Here is a 19,815-nt window from a genome sequence, read left to right as displayed (position 1 = left end):
ATGACTCATCAATATCTATGCCCCTTCTGGTAAAGATCCACCGTGGAAACGCTCCATCTTTTTTCCAGAGGACATCATGCTGCTCTGCCAGGGCTGACTAGACGATCTGGTGATTGACAGGGACTTCAACTGCACACAAGCACTTTTGGACTAGCTCCTGCGCCGTTCCCTGTGCACTGAGCTTGACATACTCATCCATGAGCCTCAACTAGTGAACACATGGCATCACATCCATGGTGGTAGGTATAACTATAGTCATATCACCACTCACTCGTTCAGTCGACTAGACTGGATTTATGTCACTCGCTCACTCCAGGCAGCAATATGCGATATGGAGCTACGGCCAACAGCTTTTTCGGATCACTCGGCCTACATCTGTGCCATACCCCTCAGGGCAGGGCGAAGCAGCAGCCCATGGACTCAAAACAGCACACATTTGGCCTCCCCTGACTGTCGAATAGCCATAGAAGATATCTCTCAGATGTAGGATGGTGAACTGACTGCGCAAAACTGGCCGTCAGGCCAAACCTCGTGGCGTACAGTAGAGAAGCAGCTGGATGGCACAGACACAAAATGGACTTTTACTTTACCGTCATGAGAGAATGTTATGATCAGTAGCCCTTGCTGGGGAGCCACGTGTCAGTCAACTGTGCCAAAGCAAAGGCTGTTTCTCTTACACACCTCCATTTTGAAGAAGCTGTAGTACATGCACGTACACAAGACAATCTACCCACAGAAAGACGTTCCCTGTATCACATACTCGTGAAGTGCCAAAGGCGGCGAGATGCGCTCGTCCACGTTATCGACACGGACGACAGTAGACGTCTCAATGAGCAATGAGATACAGCGAAGGATTTTCATGACTATTATGCTCCACTATATTCGGCGCAGCATCTGGATGTAGTGGTCGTTGCGGACTCCTCACAGTTGATGCATGGCCCCACACCACAGGCATTGGAAAGAGGCTATATACGGGCGTGATAGAAGTCGAGGTGTCTGACGCCATCAACAGTGTAGTGGTCAACAAAGTTTCATCAGGCATTCAGCCTGATGTGCTGGACAGAAATGTGCCAAGAACTGATGTCTCCAAATCTACCAATCCCTTTCTTACAAGGACTGACACTGCCTATTCACAAGCGAAATGGTGGCTCCCGTATCCACTATAACTGACCCTTGACACTGCTGAATAGTGATATGAAAATTTTCATTAAATTGATGGTTACTTACAGGAGTATAATACAGTATGTAATTTTGCAGGATCAATCACCTCACAACATTCGTACAGTTCTGTGCTGATATAGGGACATGATAACACTGGTGAAGATTTAGCGGATACCAGGTGCACTGGCACCCATCGACTTCAGTCGATGGCCTGCAGCATTATGGCGACTCCTGACTACTTAGTTAGTTCAGGAAAGTTATTCAAAGTTCGATATGAATATCTCACCTTCGCCCCCCCCCCCCCCCCCCATCCACAGCCCAAGGACTATAAGTAGTAAAGATAGAGTAGTGGCTCTGTATATTAGTTCACACCAAAGCCATCGTTGCCCCACCAGACTCATGAGTTTTTAGTGGGAAGCTCCCTCAAGTGCCAGATTTCGTTACAAAACATCCTGGCATCTTTCATACACCTTGAACATTTCAATTTGGACCTTACTTACACATGTGACGCTTTCCTTACTTACCCTTGGCGACAGCGGATGATATCTACTGCGCTCTGCAACTGAGACGACAACTAAATCTGGTGTAAATGAAATATCCCAGCACGCAATGACATGTCGTGTAGCGAACAGTTCACACACCAATGCTCGAATTTGATGTGCAGTCCACTTTGCATGTGACAGTCAATAGGAAACAGATCATACAGGAACGTCTACATTAATTGCACATAGCGGCGTCCTCCAACTGTGTGCAGTGTAATGTGATTGACATGGACGAACGGCGCCTTTACTACAGAGAAGCCACGGTGGTCTGGCAGTACATCAAACAAATGTTGTCTTTTCTACTGCGGGTGACATCGACACATGATACCACTCAAACGCTTCTTATTTCAGAGGAGACGTAGGATCTGAGAACCAAGCCCAACTCTATCATATGTATCCAAGGCTATCCGATCCATTACTTATTTAGTGACGGGGGATGTACTTGATTTTATAAACTACAAGCAGGAATGTTACTGCGTGACACTTAGGAACCCCAAATACAGACACTATTTTATGAACTAACCTTGGAGTGCTCTACAGAACCCACAGTGCACCTGGATCATCCATGGCGGGAGACGATGAACTTGGTGTAATGCAGGTCACTTTCGAATGAACAGTGGTAACCCAACACAAGATACGGGAAGATACACTACAATGATCTGGCACTGCAAGGACCCTAGTTACAACTACTAGTGGAGTGAACGTTTATTTTCTTTCAATAGGAGGGCGGACCTCCCTTTCCTTTTCTTTCTTCATTGGACGACGTGACGTTACATATATTGACTGGAAAAAAAAATTCCTGCTAATTGATAGCATTTAGTCTGTTCTTTACACCCTGAAATCCCCTTTTCCTTCTTCTTCCCTTCGCTGTGAAGGGGACACTTGGACCAGGCCTCAACGATTGACCGCTGCCTACTCTGATCCTAACCCATTCCTTAAATAACATCTATAATTTGTACATAATGAATCATTTCTTATTTGTATCACATAGAAAATGTTGTGGGGAAGGCTAACCAGAGACTGTGTCTTGTTTACAGGACACTTGGAAAATCCAACAGATCTACTAAGGAGGCTGTCTCTACACTACGCTTGTCCGTCCTCTTTTAGAATACTGCTGCGCGATGTGGGATCCTTACCGGATAGGACTGTCGAAGTACATCGAAAAATTTGAAAGAAGGGCAGCACGTTTTGTATTATCGCGAAATATGGGAGAGAGTGTCACAGAAATGATACAGGATTTGGGTTGGACATCACTAAAAGAAAGGCGTTTTTCGTTGCGGCGGAATGTTCTCACGAAATTCCAATCACCAACTTTCTCCTCCGAATGCGAAAATATTTTGTTGACGCCGACCTACATAGGGAGAAACGATCAGCACGATAAAATAAGGGAAAGCAGAACTTGTACGGAAAGATATAGGTGTTCGTGATTGGAATAATAGAGAATTGTGAAGGTAGTTCGATGAACCCTCTGCCACGTACTTAAATGTGAATTGCAGAGTATCCATGTAGATGTATAAAAACGTAGGTTGAGTTTTGCCTGCTCTTTTGCACGAGATCTGGATTCGAATCGCTGTCTTGGTACAAGTTTTCATTCGTCACTTCATTCTGCATATATACACCATTGATGCTTTAGTCATGAGAAAGTCTCTGGTACCCTATGGTTTCATTTCTAACTCAAATGATGCTCTCTAGTTAGCCCATCGCATGTACTTTCATATTATTGTATGTCAGTGTTAGATTATTTAGGTACCATCACGCTTGGTACGACTTTTATTCGTTATTGACATATAAGCTGAGTAGCCTGTGTTGCCTACGTATGTATGCATTCCATTAGATAATCTTCTCCTTCCCCCTCTCTATGCCCACCTCCTCCACGGCCAACTCTCTACCTTATCCTTTCCCTCTCTCTGTCCACCTGCTCCTCTCGACTCCCTCTGGTCACCTGCTCCTTCCCCTCCTATCCATATCATCTTTCCTTTCTGAATCATCGTCTCTTGCCCCAATGTCTCCTCGTCCCCTATATGTCCACCCATCTCCTTTTCCGTTTCTGTTTCCTTCTCCCCATCTTTCCGTCCATCTCTTCCTCTCTCCATCCTCTATCTGTTTCCTCCTCCCCATCTCTCTATATATTTTCACCTTTTTCTTTTCTCTGCCCATGCCATCCTTCCCCGTCTCTGTCCATTTCTTTGTCCCGCTTTGTATCCCCTCCTTATCATCCCCACACCAGTAGGAGGTTGCTCGCTCTTGCCCTCACACTATTTCTTTCCTAATCCAAGTTTGCTTGAAGCCGATTGACGGGCTTAGAGGAGCTATTTACTCATAGCTTTGCTCGTGTACACACATATAAAACATATTTCACATATATTTTACATACTTTACACGTATTTGTACACATACTTCACCTGTATCTCTAGGGAATTTCGTTTTGCAGTTTTGTTTTCATGCAGCTCTATCTCCATAACGTCATATCTCCTGAACCATGTGTCCTACAATGCTACAATTTTGTAGTCACATTCAGTATCATATGTCCATATTGTCACAAAGTGTGTCATCAATACAATTAATGGTAAAGAAGTAACAAAATAAAAAGTGAAGCATGATGCGGAAGTTCTACTGCATGAGTAACGAAAATATAGTAAGTGGTAAACTTCTTTCTTTCCTTCATTTTGTGGGGTTATCAGCTAGAAAAAGATTCTCAAAGATTAGAAATTGTGTGTAAAGTTTCTTGCAAGTCACTGCATGCTCTCATTCTCAAATAAGGGATGAGTAAAATCTATGAATTCGTGAGTCGTGAGCTACATTACTTTTTCACCCTCACCCCCAGTTGTTTGGTAGGTACGTGGTTCTTAGCCTCAAAGCGATTTTCTCCATATAGTAAGTAATATGGGTACCAAGTTTGGTCGAAATCGGTCCAGGTTTCAGAAGCAAATCTACATTCATACATACACGATGAAGTCACATTAATGTGACCACCTCTGAAACGCCCGAATAACCGCCTTTGGCACCACAGATGTGATGGAAGAGAGTCAGTAACATTCTGATAGACAGGGATATGGAGCCATACCGACTCCGGTGCGCGAACAGCCCGATCGAGGTGGCCCATAGATTTTCGATTGGTCTTAAATCCTGGACGTTTGGTGGCCTGGGGAGTACGGTAAATTCATAACGGTGCTCTTGGAACCCCTTACGTACACTATGAGCTGTTTCACAAGTTGTTTCTGCTGCTTATAGATGCCATCGGGCATAGGAAAGAACAGACTATTTGTAAGAATCGACGAGGTACCCAAGGATAGATGCATGCTTGTGTCGATCCATTGTGCCTTTGAGAATGACGAGATAACCCAGGGAATTCCACGCTAACATTCCGAGCCGTACACGCCAACGGCCATCTGTCCGATGGAGCTTAAAACGTGAATCATTTGGAAAGGCCAGATATCGCCACTCACTGGACGTCCAGTTGAGGTACTGGCGTGCCAATTCCAGTCTTCGTCGCAGATAAACGGCAGTCAGCGTGCATGAACTAGAAACCTGCGGTGGAGACCCATACGCAGCCAATTCCGCTGAACGGTCGTTAACGAGACACTACATGGAGCCCATTGTTTCATCTGGACGATCAGATGCTCAGCAACTGCATGTTCAGTCGCCCGTACATATCTCCGCAGCCGTCGGGCACTCCTGTCACCTATGGCACGTGATGCACTACAGTTGCCTCGGCTCTATTTTTGGATAGTGTCATTTTTTCATGCACAGTATATTTTAACCACGGCGGCACGCAAACAGTTTACAAACTGTGCCGTTTCTGAAATTCTTCCACACTTGGCCTGAAAGCCAATGATCATACTCTTTTGGACGTCACGTAAATAGCTCAGTTTCCGCAATACGGTAACGAGTACACTGTTACTTGCGTCTTCCCGACGCGCTTTACAATGACAGTATATTATAGAAGTAGACGTCGCAAATCAGTTCTCTTGAGATTCTTCAGTTGACAGTATGCCAAAGTTCCATAGAAACCCGGAGAGAAATTCCACTCTGCATCGCAGCGTGTGCTGATCTGAAACTTCATAAAAGATTAATATTTTGATCTGAACAGCTCATTTATTAGAGCATTTGCTATCGGATGGAAAACGAATCAAGTTCGAGTTACGGCCCAGCACAAAGTTTTCATCCTGGAAGCTTAAAAATGTGCAAATGTCGCTACAGAGTGAAAATTCATCTGGAAATAATCCGCTACGCTGCGGCTAAGCCATTTCTCCGCTACAACCTTTCTTGTAGCAATCGTATGCAGGAAGACTTAAATGAAGTTTGGAAGATAGGAGGAGGGTGGTGGTAGAAGTGAAGCTCTAAGGGCGGGTCGTTATTCGTTTCTGGATAGACCGCTCGGTAGGGCATTTTACCTCGAGAGTAAAAGGTTCAGGGTTCGCGTACTGCTCCGGCTCACAGTTTCAATCTGTCAGGAGGATTATTTTCAAAATACTGATTCAGGGCTAAGATATGAAAGGTGAGTGAATGCACTCACGTGGCGAGGAGGTTGGCGCTGGCGCTCCTGTGGCGGGGACGGGTGCGTGGGCGACGGCGGCGGCGCGTCCTGCCTGTGGCGGCCTCCAGGCCGCCGCGCGTCAGCTGGTTGAAGTCGATTATGGCCAGCCGGGGCGGGGGCGGCGGGGGCGGTGGTGACGGCGAGTGACCAGCGGTGGACTGGCTCTGCAGCACACAACGATCACGCCCGACTTAAGCGACAGCAAGACTGCATATGTCAATATATTGATATGATTAAAAGGATGAAGTGCTAACACTTTCCAAAGAAGCTGTAAAAGTAGACAAAATTAAAAGTCACTGTAATATACGTTACTTGAATAGCATGACTCATTAACCGCTACAGGCTAATTCCAACATAACTTTCATTTTAATGTGCACATATACAAATGATCCTGCACATATTATTAGCAGATCCCACAGGAATTCAAAAATAAAGAGAAAATGCGGAGCCGGCCGTTGTGGCCATGCGGTCCAGAACTGTGCGACCGCTACGGTCGCAGGTTCGAATCCTACCTCGGGCATGGCTGTGTGTGATGGCCTTACGTTAGTTAAGTTTAAGTAGTTCTAAGTGTAGGGGACTCATGACCTCAGATGTTAAGTCCTATAGTGCTCAGAGCTAGAAAATGTGGAAGCATATCTTTAATTCTGCTGCATATAAAGAATACTTGAGAATATTCTGCTCACAAGATTTTGCGGAACATGACTTTTTGAGTCTGCCATATTGGATTGAGCATCAATCTTTCAACAATAAAGTACATGCGAAAACATATTTACAATTTTTCTCGGTAGTTTACTTAAAAGGAACTAAAATTTCCGCCAGGTGTTGAAAATAAGTTGAAATAATAAGTCGTCCCGTCATTTGAGTGTTTTTCATTGGACTTCGAGAGCTTCAGCAACATGTATTACCTCCTTGAGGAGTTACCACTGCCTGACACCTACGTTGCACGTTCTGTATACGTCTGCAGAGCTCACCCTGTGGTATCCGTTTCCATTCTTCATTAAGAGCCCACGTGAGTTCTTGGAGAGTCTCCGTTGGAACAGCATGACCACGAACATGTTTGTCAGCCATGTCCCACATATGCACGCATCAAATGTCGATGGTTGCAGTACATTAGGACATGTTTTTATAAGACAGATCTGAAGATGGGCATTATAGACCGAAACCGGTAGTCTGCTGACAAAAATTTGTGACCATAGACGTAAAGTAAAGGAAATATATTCCATATTCGGGTCACTGTTTATTCGCGACCATGTTTCAGCTTGTGAAAAGAATGACGTTCTAGCAGAAAGACCCAAAAATCAAGTACATTCTTACAGCCATCTGAGGAAAGGTAGAACACTGTCGGAAACCGAATACAAGTCTCTACATTGACCTTCGCTCGGGGATACTATGTCTTATCCGGGAGAGACATGTCCGTCGTTCGATAACTTGCGGCACTACTTGAAGTAAGAAAGCGATCATTTTTTGCACCAAAGACCAAATGCTGCAAAAGGTCTACATACTAGGCGATGGTTTTCAGTACCCAAACCACTGCACTGAAGGCATAGAGGAGTATCCATCATATGAAAAACATAAAACCGAGATTGCGCCACATATTTCGCATTTACTACCAAATCCCACAGCGCGCGTGTCACTCTATCAAGGAAGACATGGTTTCTGAACGCCATACCACTGGTCACATTACTGTTGGTTACAGTCTCTCTACGGTATTACCTCACCGTCCTTGTGACAATAAGCGATGTATATCACGTGCCATTGCTAGCTTCATAGTCGGTAGGTCCGTTTGTACATAATTGCTTTCTTCACAAATTTCCGAAAGTCGGTAACCGTCGGTGAGGTGTGAGCCACCGCTACCGACGCTAGTCGGGAGGTAGGTGCCAATTCCTCTATCAAGTTGCCAGTCAGACATATCTGATGTCGAGACCGCATCCTGATTATCGTGCTAACGCAGATCGGTACTACACCGTCGCGGACGTCGACAAGGCCAAGGCCACCTCACCTAATCGGGAGTATAAGGGTTCATAGATGGCATTAAAAGCAGATCGGCGATCACAGGTCAGAATATCCTAAGGCCGCAAGGAGCTGACGCAGTATCACTGACACATCGGGAGCACATGGGCAAGTGTGGGATATATTACTCCAGAGAACTGGTGACAAAGATGACTGCTTGTATCATGTCTAAAGCTCTTAACATGATACCTAGGACACCCGTTCTTATTGTTTGTAGTAAACGTTTATAGTTGAGCGCTTTTGTGCTGTGAATGTCGTTGTGGATATTATCCCATAGCTTTTCATCACGTCAATCATCTTTAACTGTGCTACACTTCCAATAGGAAGCCATCTGCCAATGTTCATCGCCCCAGCTTCACTATGCTCATGCAACTTCCTGTAGCCGTTCCATACTGAGAGATACAATTCAGTTCCACTCGTACCTCGTCATCCGACCGTGCCACGAATACCAGTTCATTCACATACGATCTACATATAAATGAGTGGCCCCTGATAAACATTCCTGTTAAACGGTTCCGAAAGCCACAGAGTAAATGCTCAAGAGCTGTGGCATAAAGTATCGTCGACAGCTGGCAACCTCGCGTCACCGATCTCTAGGTGTTGACTGGCCCCACCATTCGACTGTTAAGGAGTACACTGAAAGAGGCAGAGCAGAGTAGTCGCATCACGACGGGATTAAAGATCGATGGAAACTTCATGTGCATCATCAGTTCTGCGAGATACGCGTGGCTCACCCTGACAAAAGCACGATCAAAATCCACTAACACCAAAACACCATGGGGACGTCACGTTGTTGCCAGGGCGACCGCATTGTGGCAGTCGCTGAGCGCCGTTTGTATATTGCTGTCCAAATTGAGCTACGTTTGGTCAAGTGAGGTGACTTGATACAGAACAAGTTTGACACGAGTTGCAAGTATCCTGCTGTAAATCTTGAACTCGCAGTTCGAAAGCATCAGCGGCCTATAGTCCTGCACCCTTGTTCCTCCAGATCGTTTGTGGATGATGATAATCGTACTCTCCATAAAGGCAGATGGTAGGGGCAGCCTGGGAAACATCAGTTTACGGTACATGGCAGTCTACCGAGGAGCCATGAAATTCTAAAATGTCGGCTAAAACTCTAGCGAAAATCTATCGGCTCCCGCCGACTTATTTGATGTGTCCTTACACAGAGCTTTCGCCGCATCATCATCCGTAAACTCCTCTGTTAACAGGATCTCAGTTTTCGGATCATGGATCTGGAGAACTTAGTGGAAGCCTGCCACAGCGTCTTCCGCTTCTTCGTAGAAGTGATTATAATGTTCCACAAAGGCGTTGGCCATGTCTATGGCACGTATTAAAGCTCTCCGATTTCGTTGTTTCTCTCCTATGAAATGATGCATCGACGGAGGTTATCCCCACACCCAATTAAGAGATCTCATTGAGAGTACTGTTCTCTGTGGTTTGCCTCGCATTAGGGGAAGTATCTGCACATGTTCCCGATTAAATACTGCGTGCCGATCTTCTGAAGGCGCTTGTACAGAGAAGTCCAGTAGCATCGTGAAATAAAAGTCCATCGCATTCCGTTTCCACACCTACTGTTCCCATACATATGCGGTCAATTCCCGACGCAAAGAACGCTCGACACGATCCAGCCACCAGATAGAAGTCGTCCACATGTATTCCAGGTGTCTTATATTAAACGTTTGCATTCTGTGTCCTGTAGGTGTGCTAGTGCCTGACTCCTCCACACCTGTTGCCATCGAAGTGAGACCGTGCATATATACAGAGCATGGTCCGAGAAGGCCATAGGCCACAATTCCGCTTCAGGGACAGCATTTGTGAGACCGTGTGTGACGCAAATGTAATCGATACGACTTCCTGAGCGGTTGTATAATATATACCATTGAGAAATGACACACCATGAAAGAATTATCAGAAAGGGACGGAATTCAGTGGATGTGATTTACATGCACAGATTAAAACAGTGATTACAGTTTCATACAAAATGGATGATTGATTCAAGATAAAGAGCCTTATAAACTGAGCAAGTCAATAATGCTTTGGTCCACCTCTGGCCCTTATACAAGCAGTAACTCGGCTTTGCATTGATTAATAAAGTTGCTGCTGGTGCTCCTGAGGGATATTGTGCCATGTTCTGTCAAACTGAGACGTTGGAAGATTAAAATCTCGAACTGGTTGGAGTGCCCTGCCCTTAATGCTGCAAACCTTCTCGATTGGGGAGAGAACCGGCGACCTTGGTGGCCAAGGTAAGGTTTCGCAAACACGAAGAGGAACAGTAGAAATTCTTGCAGTGTGCGGGCGGGCATTATATTGCTGAAATGTAAGGCTACTATGACAGTCCACGAAGGGCAACAAAACGGGAAATATAATATCATACCGCTATGCTGTTAGGGTGCCACGGATGACCACCAATGGTGTCCTGCTCCGAAAGTAAATGACACCTTGTCATTTGTCGGGCCGTATGGCCGACGACAGTCAGGTTTGTATCGCATCGCTGTCCGGGCTGCTCCAGACATGTGTCCGCTGGTCATCGGGGCTCAGTTCGAAGTGAGATTCCTCACTCAAAACATTTCTACGCCAGTCAGTGAGATTCCAGGTGCAAGACGTGCCTGGAGGTGCCCCGAGCAATGGTGCTATATCAACCTGTCGCCCGCCCTATGGCCTGACAACCAAGAGTGTCATTTCTTTTCATAGCAAGACACATTTGGTTCTCAAGAGCGTTAGCCTTACAGCACAGCGGTACGTCGACGATATTGTACCCTCTGTTTTGTTGCCCTTCACCGCAACCATCCTGGGCTTACATCCCAGGAAGACAATTCCCGCCCGAACACGGTGAGAATTTCTACTGCTTGTTGTCATGCTTGCCAAATCCTGCCTTGGCCAGAAAATTCGCTTTATCCCTCCCCATTAGAGAACTTTGGAATATTTTGTGCAGCACCCTACAACCAAGTCGAGATTTTGACGACCTTACAAATCGACTGGAGACAATTTGGCACAATATCCACCAGGAAGATATCCTACAACTCTGTCAATCAATGTCGAGCCAAATTGCTGCTTGCATAGGAACCAGTGGTGAACCAACGCGTTATTAATTTGTTCAAATGTTCAAATGGGTGTGAAATCTTTTGGGACTTAACTACTAAGGTCATGAGTCCCTAATCTTACGCACTACTTAACCTAAATTATCGTAAGGACAAACACACACACACATGTCCGAGGGAGGACTCGAACCTCCACCGGGACCAGCCGCACAGTCCATGACTGCAGCTTCCCTGACCGCTCGGTTAATTCCGCGCGGAGTTATTAATGTGCTCAATCTGTGAAGCTCTTTCTCTTAAAGAAATCATCGAATTATGTAATCAATGGTTTTTCTGTACATGAACATTGGTTCCGGTGATTTCAGTTCCATTCATATAATTCCTTTGCGGTGCGTCAATTCCTTCCTTTTTTGTTATAGAGTGTGTATCCTCGACTGTCGCCATGTCCCTGTTCCCAACTATCGGAGTCGTTGTAAATAAGCTTTATGATACTGAGAGGTGATAGTACATACATATATTGTCTATCATAGGGCGAGTTAAGCCGTTAATGGTAGTTGCGGTTACACCCTCAGTAGAACCTTCACATTCAACTAGACAGGGTCTTATTGTGTCATGGTAAACCTAGAGGTAGAACTTTGGTGTAAGAAGTGGCCTACTTTACCACTACCACATCGTATGAGTAAGGATATTACACTTTGTGAAATGGTAATGCCACCTGTAACTATTATTTCTTTTATTCATATTAATGCGATTTGATATCTGCTATTGTAAGTCTTGTAATGGTTTTTTATGTGCTGGATTGGTAGCTATTTTAAATATAGTTTTATCTGTTATATAATTTTATGTGATATTACGCTGCAAGGTGCTGCAGTACTAAACTGAGTTCATAAGCGTGTTTTATGATCCCTTTTTCAGCACTTCTCTCTCTTATTAAGTTTAAAGATGGAGTTTGTTCCGGAACTGTTGTATAATAAGGCAATATGTAACACGTGTCGGAAACTAGACCATGACTCAGGTAACAGACTTAATACACTAGATCGCAGCCTAGACCTCGAGCTACTAACACAGATAACCACTGAAAATACATTGTTATACGAGACACTGATATAAGATACTGTAGAAAATATTTTTGTGAATAATTTTTTGACACATACATATGGAAAACCTGGTATATAATCCTTTTACTCTTATGAATTTTTATGTATATAAAAATAATAAAAATACAAAATTCTTTAAATTCTGTTTCGATGATCTTGAAGACCACTGTCATCTGGTGAAACTGCAGAACACAATCTATTCCTCTGATTGCCTCACAAGTTTCCTATCAGATGTCAACGACATGAAAGGATTTTATACATGTCTTATGTATTTTATTTGTAGCTGTTGTGTACTTTTCGCACAGCTATTCTCTTACTTTATGACTAAAGACGATACTACGGTATATCTCCCCTATAAACTATGTTTACTTTGAATCTCTATACATTTTATGTCGATTTGATGTTGCAATTTTCCGTAATTGTTCCTTTATGTACAAAACAGTGGTATCCAATTACGTAAACAGTCGACGAAATGGACTGGACCTGTAAAATTTTTTCTGTACAAATGATCTGAAGATTGCGACTTAATCTCGGTGAAACTTGTAATCATTGTGTATTTTTATGCGATCTGGGCGAATAAATTTCTGTAATAAGAAGAACAATCGTGTTTAGATCTTCGTTCGCTCGTGTGCGCTTCCGTATCCAATTGCGGAAGATACCATCGCCTTCGGAAACGAAAGCAGCTGTGGGCACGACCATGGTATTGACTTCTATCCCCATATCAGATCCCTCCTCTTCAGTCATCGATTTTGACAGCACAGTCGTGGGCGGTACATACTTCGAAATTGTAGTGTGTGGGCGGTTCCTGGAAACTGTCCTGAGAAGTAGCTAGTTATTGATCGGAGCAGTGTCTGTACGGAGCATGTCAACATACGTTAGTGGGAGTGACGTCGGCGTGGGCGCAGGCGTAGGCATTTTCCGCCCCATGTACTCTGAACGGACGTGAAAGTCCTTTCCGCAGTCAGAGCATGTGTTCGGTTGTCCTTCGAACATAATTACCGCGCCTGTTTTGTCGATTCAATCCGGATCTGTCTCACGCACTCGAGAACATGATATGTGGTGAAATTCTACCATTTTTCAGGGACATGGCTAAGCACTCTACCATACAGTTGCAGTGCAGCAATCACTAGGTCAAATGGAACTTCAAAGGGGAGTTCGAAAATACGGATGGTTCATAATCAAAGCACTGCATGATTAATAACCACATCACCAGTATCGACGTTGGCGTGTAAATTTGAGTCCATCCTTAGTAGCTCGAATGATTCTGTCACCCACAGCAGTTTTTATCAGTTTTACGTAGACCACGCAACCCACGATGGAGAAGTGGCTTCCTATAATATCATGAAAGTCGTTTTTAACCTCTTCTCGTATGATTCTTTCCATTCCATGGACTTTAGGACCAGCATATTCTTACGAAAAGCTGATCTTTATTGTCGACTTACCGTATGAATTTGCCAATCTATATCGAGTCATATAAGTCCTGGCAGGACGGTTGAAGAGACAAACAACCTCAAGGCGAAATTCTGCTGCAAGGACGTAAACAAGACTTCCGTGCCGCAGACTACATAGTTTCGACTATCCGAGTACGACTTACGGCCAGACCTAAGCTTCATTTGTTGTCATCCACGTGCCATACCTGTACTCGTGATCCCTTAAACGTTATTCTCGTTTACTGGAGACATTTTATTTGCATGTTGCAGAGCCTGTATTAGCCGATAAATATGATTTCGCAGTATCTGAGTAAATATGCCCGATGGAAAATTGCGTCGTACTTCTTCGCAACATAGGCACTGCAACATTTTAGTTCAAGAAATGGTTCAAATGGCTCTGAGCACTATGGGACTTAACATCTGTGGTCATCAGCCCCTAGTACTTAGAACTATTTAAACCTAACTAACCTAAGGACATCACACACATCCATGCCCGATGCAGGATTCGAACTTGCGGCCGTAGCAGTCCCGCGGTTCCGGACTGAGCGCCTAGAACCGCTAGACCACCGCGGCCGGCAACATAGTTAATTGGAGTTTGAAAAGGAGAAAGAAACGCCATACGCAGTTAAGGTCAAGGAATGCGTAGCGTTGATATCCACCAGTCTTTAAGTGAATGTCGTGACGTCAAAAACTTTGCCGAAATGTGTCGAAAGCGAGCAGCTTTAATATCGGTGGACTTTGATCGACAGGGTAAACCATGATTTTTTATCGTCAGATATGACCCAAAAAGCGTTTCCATCGGTCTTCGTCTCCATAATTACGAGAGAAATCCGAGGGGATACATCAAAGTTGATGGTACTCGACCGGGATGCGAGCTCAGTTCTCCCGCGTCCGGATTCCCGGGTTCGATTCCCGGCGGGGTCAGGAATTTTCTCTGCCTCGTGATGACTGGGTGTTGTGTGATGTCCTTAGGTTAGTTAGGTTTAAGTAGTTCTAAGTTCTAGGGGACTGATGACCATAGATGTTGAGTCCCATAGTGCTCAGAGCCATTTGAACCAATTTTTCGAGCTCAGTTCACATTAACGGCTCCATTCGACAAGGATCGACGTTTTCAGTGGTACTTTTTTCATATCATTCGAGATGCTGATGCATATTACTCGACACTCTCTCACCGGAATAACGCTACATGCAACCTGATTTGTTTGGCATGCCTATGAAGACGGCCTGATACTCCTTGTCTGCTCAGGGCGTGAAGTGTACCAGGCTGTCAGACATCTCAACAATTACGGGATGGTGGCAGGTAGTCTCGTTAACTTGACGAAGTCCAGAATACTATAAATATGAAGAAGTTTGGAAGTTGTGCCAGAACCGTTTCAGACGGTGAAAACGCTGCGATACGTAGGGATCGTTCTTTGAGGCGGTCAGCAGTGGCGAATTATCGGCGGCCGCTTCAGAGTGTTAGATTGTTCATACGCAACTATTTATCGAGAGGTCTCGACATGGTCGAACGTGTAGCGTACACCGACGTTCACCTCCCGTCATTATTGCCACGTTTAGTGCAGATCCTACCGACCGCGGACGACCACATGGATGCCTTTGGGTATTACGTCAGTACTGGGATGTTGTTTAAGATCAAATATGACACGTTAACCCTACCGTTCCGTAAAAATGGCCTCAGTTTCACTAACGTGCGTTTCAGAGCTTTGGAACTTTATCTGCGAGCGATGTTTCTGAGGTGGCAGTAGTGGAAACACACTGAAATATAAGCTTTGATAGAAGAACTCTTATTCCGACGTCGTCTGGACCTCTGATAGCGGTGGTAAACATCTCACCTTCTCTTCCACACGTACCCTTATTTTTCTCGTGGATAATTGTTATGTTCGTCCGGAGGTATCTTCCATGAGGACACCCACGACTCAGGAGATCTATCGCTGATTCATGAGTCATCAAGGAAACGTCACAGAAATCAAACATCCAACGAGAGCTTGAAAGCGTATCCGGCGTGCAGTGCATACACCACTACTGTCAAGGGCAGCGCTATCGATGTGGTATATTCTCATAAACTATAAAACTGTCACACGGAACCGATTGTGAGCCATGCATATGGATTGTCCTCCTCTTCGACGCACAACCGATACAGAGACCACATAGGATGCACTTTTTTTTTTACCAGACCCCATGTTCTTTCCAAACAGAACACATAAGCGGTGAACAGGATTACTGGACACGCTATGCAAGAACAAAATGAGCTCGGACTTTCTCACTGGAAGTACAGAACTCATTTTGACGACTACACTCGTGACCAATATGAAAGAAACAAAAGTAAATTTTGCAAGGTTGCGTCTGTTTTCCTACAAAACAGTAAAAACAGGTGAGAGTAAAGCAGAAACGATGTAAAGAATACGTAATGCAAACAACTTCAAGAATAAAATTCCTGGCAGATTAAAACTGTGTGCCCTACTGAGACTCTAACTCGGGACCTTTGCCTTTCGCGGGCAAGTGCTCTACCATCTGAGCTACCGAAGCACGACTCACGCACGGTACTCACAGCCTTACTTCTGCCAGTACCTCGTCTTCTACCTTCCAAACTTTCCAGAAGCTCTCTTGCGAACCTTGCAGAACTAGCACTACTGAAAGAAAGGATATTGCGGAGACATAGCTTAGCCACAGTCTGGAGGATGTTTCCAGAATGAGATTTTCACTCTGCAGCGGAGTGTGCGCTGATATGAAACTTCCTGGTAGATTAAAACTGTGTGCCCGACCGAGATTCGAACTCGGGACCTTTGCCTTTCGCATGGAAAGTGCTCTACCATCTGAGCTACCGAAGCACGACTTACGCCCGGTTCTCACAGCCTTACTTCTGCCAGTACCTCGGCTCCTACCTTCCAAACTTTTCAGAAGCCCTCCTGCGAACCTTGCAGAACTAGCACTACTGAAAGAAAGGATATTGCGGAGACATGGCTTAGCCACAGTCTGGAGGATGTTTCCAGAATGAGATTTTCAGTCTGCAGCGGAGTGTGCGCTGATATGAAACTTCCTGGCAGATTCAAAACTGTGTGCCCGACCGAGACTCGAACTCGGGACCTTCGGGTCTCGGTCGGGCACACAGTTTCTTCTGCCAGTACCTCGGCTCCTACCTTCCAAACTTTTCAGAAGCCCTCCTGCGAACCTTGCAGAACTAGCACTACTGAAAGAAAGGATATTGCGGAGACATGACTTAGCCACAGTCTGGAGGATGTTTCCAGAATGAGATTTTCAGTCTGCAGCGGAGTGTGCGCTGATATGAAACTTCCTGGCAGATTCAAAACTGTGTGCCCGACCGAGACTCGAACTCGGGACCTTCGGGTCTCGGTCGGGCACACAGTTTTAATCTGCCAGGAAGTGTCATATCAGCGCACACTCCGCTGCAGAGTGAAAATCTCATTGTGGAAACTACAAGATGCATATCGGTAGACAAAAATGTTCTGTTTTTTCCAAGTTAACGGATTTGCACACACATTCCGACAACTGGTTAATGTGCTCAGTAAGGGAGATGACCACCGCTGGCAGCAATACAGGCCTGACAACGGCGAGGAATGCTGTGAATGATATCATGTGTCTCAAGTTGAGACAGTAACGCCCACTGTGGTCTCGCGGTTCTAGGCGCGCAGTCAGGAACCGTGCGACTGCTGCGGTCGCAGGTTCGAATCCTGCCTCGGGCATGGATGTGTGTGATGTCCTTAGGTTAGTTAGGTTTAATTAGTTCTAAGTTCTAGGGGACTGATGACCACAGCAGTTGAGTCCCATAGTGCTCAGAGCCATTTGAACAATTTTAGTAACGCCCATTCTTCCTGCAGAGCTGCTCGCAATCTGGAGAGAGGTTGATGGGTATTGACGTGATGCAAGCCGTCTCCCTAGTGCATCCCAGACATGCTCTTTGGGACTCAAATCGGGAGAGCGAGCAGGCCACGCCATGCGTGCAATATCTTCCTTTTCCCAGAAAACATTAACCACCAGTACTCCATGAGGTCGACCATTATAGTCCATCAACACGACGTTTGGGCCCATAGGACTCGCAACAACCGCAGATGAGGTCCCAAGACTTCCTCACGATACATGACAGCAGTTAAACCTTGCAGATTTAACTGTACAGTTTCATGAGGAGGTATTCGTGTGATCAACATAATCCCTGCCTATAAAATTAGGAATCCTCCTCGATATCGGTCTCCTTCCACAATGTTTGGGTCCCGAAATCGTGTTTCACGTTCCCTCCAGATGTGAATGAGTCGAGAATCACTCTTCAGGCTAAACGGGAACGCATCTGTGAAAACAATACTGGCCCACTGTTCGACCTTCCAGGTGGCATATGGACGACTCCACTCTAGATGTTCCCTTGTGTGAAGACGCGTCAAGGGTACACATACAGCATATCTCCGACAGTAAAGGCCACCCTGCCGAAGACTTCTGATCACCATTTGCCTCGATGCAACACGTGCAGTAGGTGCTGCGAGCTCAAATGCCAGATGCCGTGCAGTATTAAGGTGGCACTGTCGTGCCCTTACAGCCAAATAACGGTCTTCTACTCTGAAGTCATACGTGATCAGCCCTTCCCTGGTATTTGGAATGCAGTTTTGGTCTCTATAAACTGGCGCCACTTCCGAAAAACAATAGAACGATTCACAGTAAGCCATTGGGTCTCATCAGTTTGCAACTGCCTTGCTTCCATTCTTTCTATGGCCCTCCACCACAGAGAGTCTGGTTGGCATTATTTCTGTGCAATACTGCACCGTCTGTGACTGATTACAGAGCGACTGTGGATGTGGGGCTACCCGGCAAACACTACCTCGTTTCATAGGTGCCCAGACGTCATCGCTGGCGTGGTTGTCCGTTGACCTCAATGCCATCTTCCGCGTAGAACACGATCGTGCAGACGTCTGGTTGAAAGTTTCTGTGATTATATCCTGAATTAGACACGAGATAGGGAAATAGCAGTTTGTTGCTTTAATTTTGGACACCAGTGTATTTAGGAAGTATGTTTCACTATCCCCAGGACAGCTGAGGTGTCCTAGGAATGAGACGGTTCGTGGGACTGAACGTTTTAAGGCCATCCTGCATATTGACGTAGAGTACGTTTAGAGGGCGACTGGCCCGTCCTGTTGGCGCCACATGTGATAGGATAGTGTGTACGAGCCCTACGAACGATGGTAAACGGCTACGACTCACAAGATGTTCCGATAAATGGCTGCCTTCGAAAAAATGGATGTCGCCCCAATGGCAGGAATGGTTAAGTTTATTAGGGCGTACTTCTTCACAACACAGACACTGAAATATCGTTGTTGATTCGAAGAGCATATGCGTGGGGTCTGAAAATGAGAAATAATTGCCATACGCAGTCAAGGTAGAGGGATATGTTGCGCCGCAAAAAGATATCATTGGTAAATATTCTTACAGTTTTCTCTAGCCAGCGCCAAGTCATGTTAAAGCAACCCAGCGAGTTGTGTAGCAGTCAAAATGACAAACAGTCAGGGATTCGATATAGCAAATAATATTGCACAAATCCGAAGCTATTGCTTCATCTCACTCAAGCGAGAAGTCTGAATTGTTAATTCAGCAACATATAATCACGGAGGAAGGATCATAACGTGATTCTAATGGCGCATCGGAATGCCGAAAGAACAGGTACGTGTTCCACAAGAGCATCTATCAGCCCACTGACACGTGGAAAGGCATCAAGCTGAGGTCCTGAAAGCCACTGTTGTGACACAAAGGTGCGGTGAAACCGCGGATGAACCTGGAAAACGAGGATAGATCGTGTCATCCTTGGTCAGACAATATATCATTGCCTCAGACGGACAGTACTCAGGCTAGGAAGCCCATATGATATTCAGTTACAGTGAACCAGCTACGATGCCTCGTATACGAGTCACGCATACCGTTTGCCACATGACTTCTACCTTCGAGAATGCTGCCTCAAACCAGGGTCTCAAACTAGCACCTTACGGTTTCAAATATTGCGGATTT

General features: G+C 45.3%; 1 protein-coding gene across 1 annotated transcript in view; it reads right to left on the bottom strand.

Annotated features, from left to right (window-relative positions):
* The window catches only part of LOC126298040 (uncharacterized), a 58,276-nt gene extending 42,179 nt beyond the window's left edge, over positions 1-16,097 (bottom strand). Inside the window, exons 1-2 of the mRNA XM_049989359.1 lie at positions 16,080-16,097; positions 6,220-6,404 (exon numbers count right to left, since the gene is read on the bottom strand). Coding sequence (XP_049845316.1) covers positions 6,220-6,404; positions 16,080-16,097 — 203 coding nt within the window. The remainder of the gene's footprint in view (positions 1-6,219; positions 6,405-16,079) is intronic.
* Positions 16,098-19,815: the final 3,718 nt, after the last annotated feature.

This window comes from Schistocerca gregaria, chromosome X (assembly GCF_023897955.1).
Source record: "Schistocerca gregaria isolate iqSchGreg1 chromosome X, iqSchGreg1.2, whole genome shotgun sequence".
NCBI lineage: Eukaryota > Metazoa > Arthropoda > Insecta > Orthoptera > Acrididae > Schistocerca > Schistocerca gregaria.
Note: the sequence above shows the minus strand (reverse complement) of the source record. Positions and strands in the feature narration are given on the sequence as shown.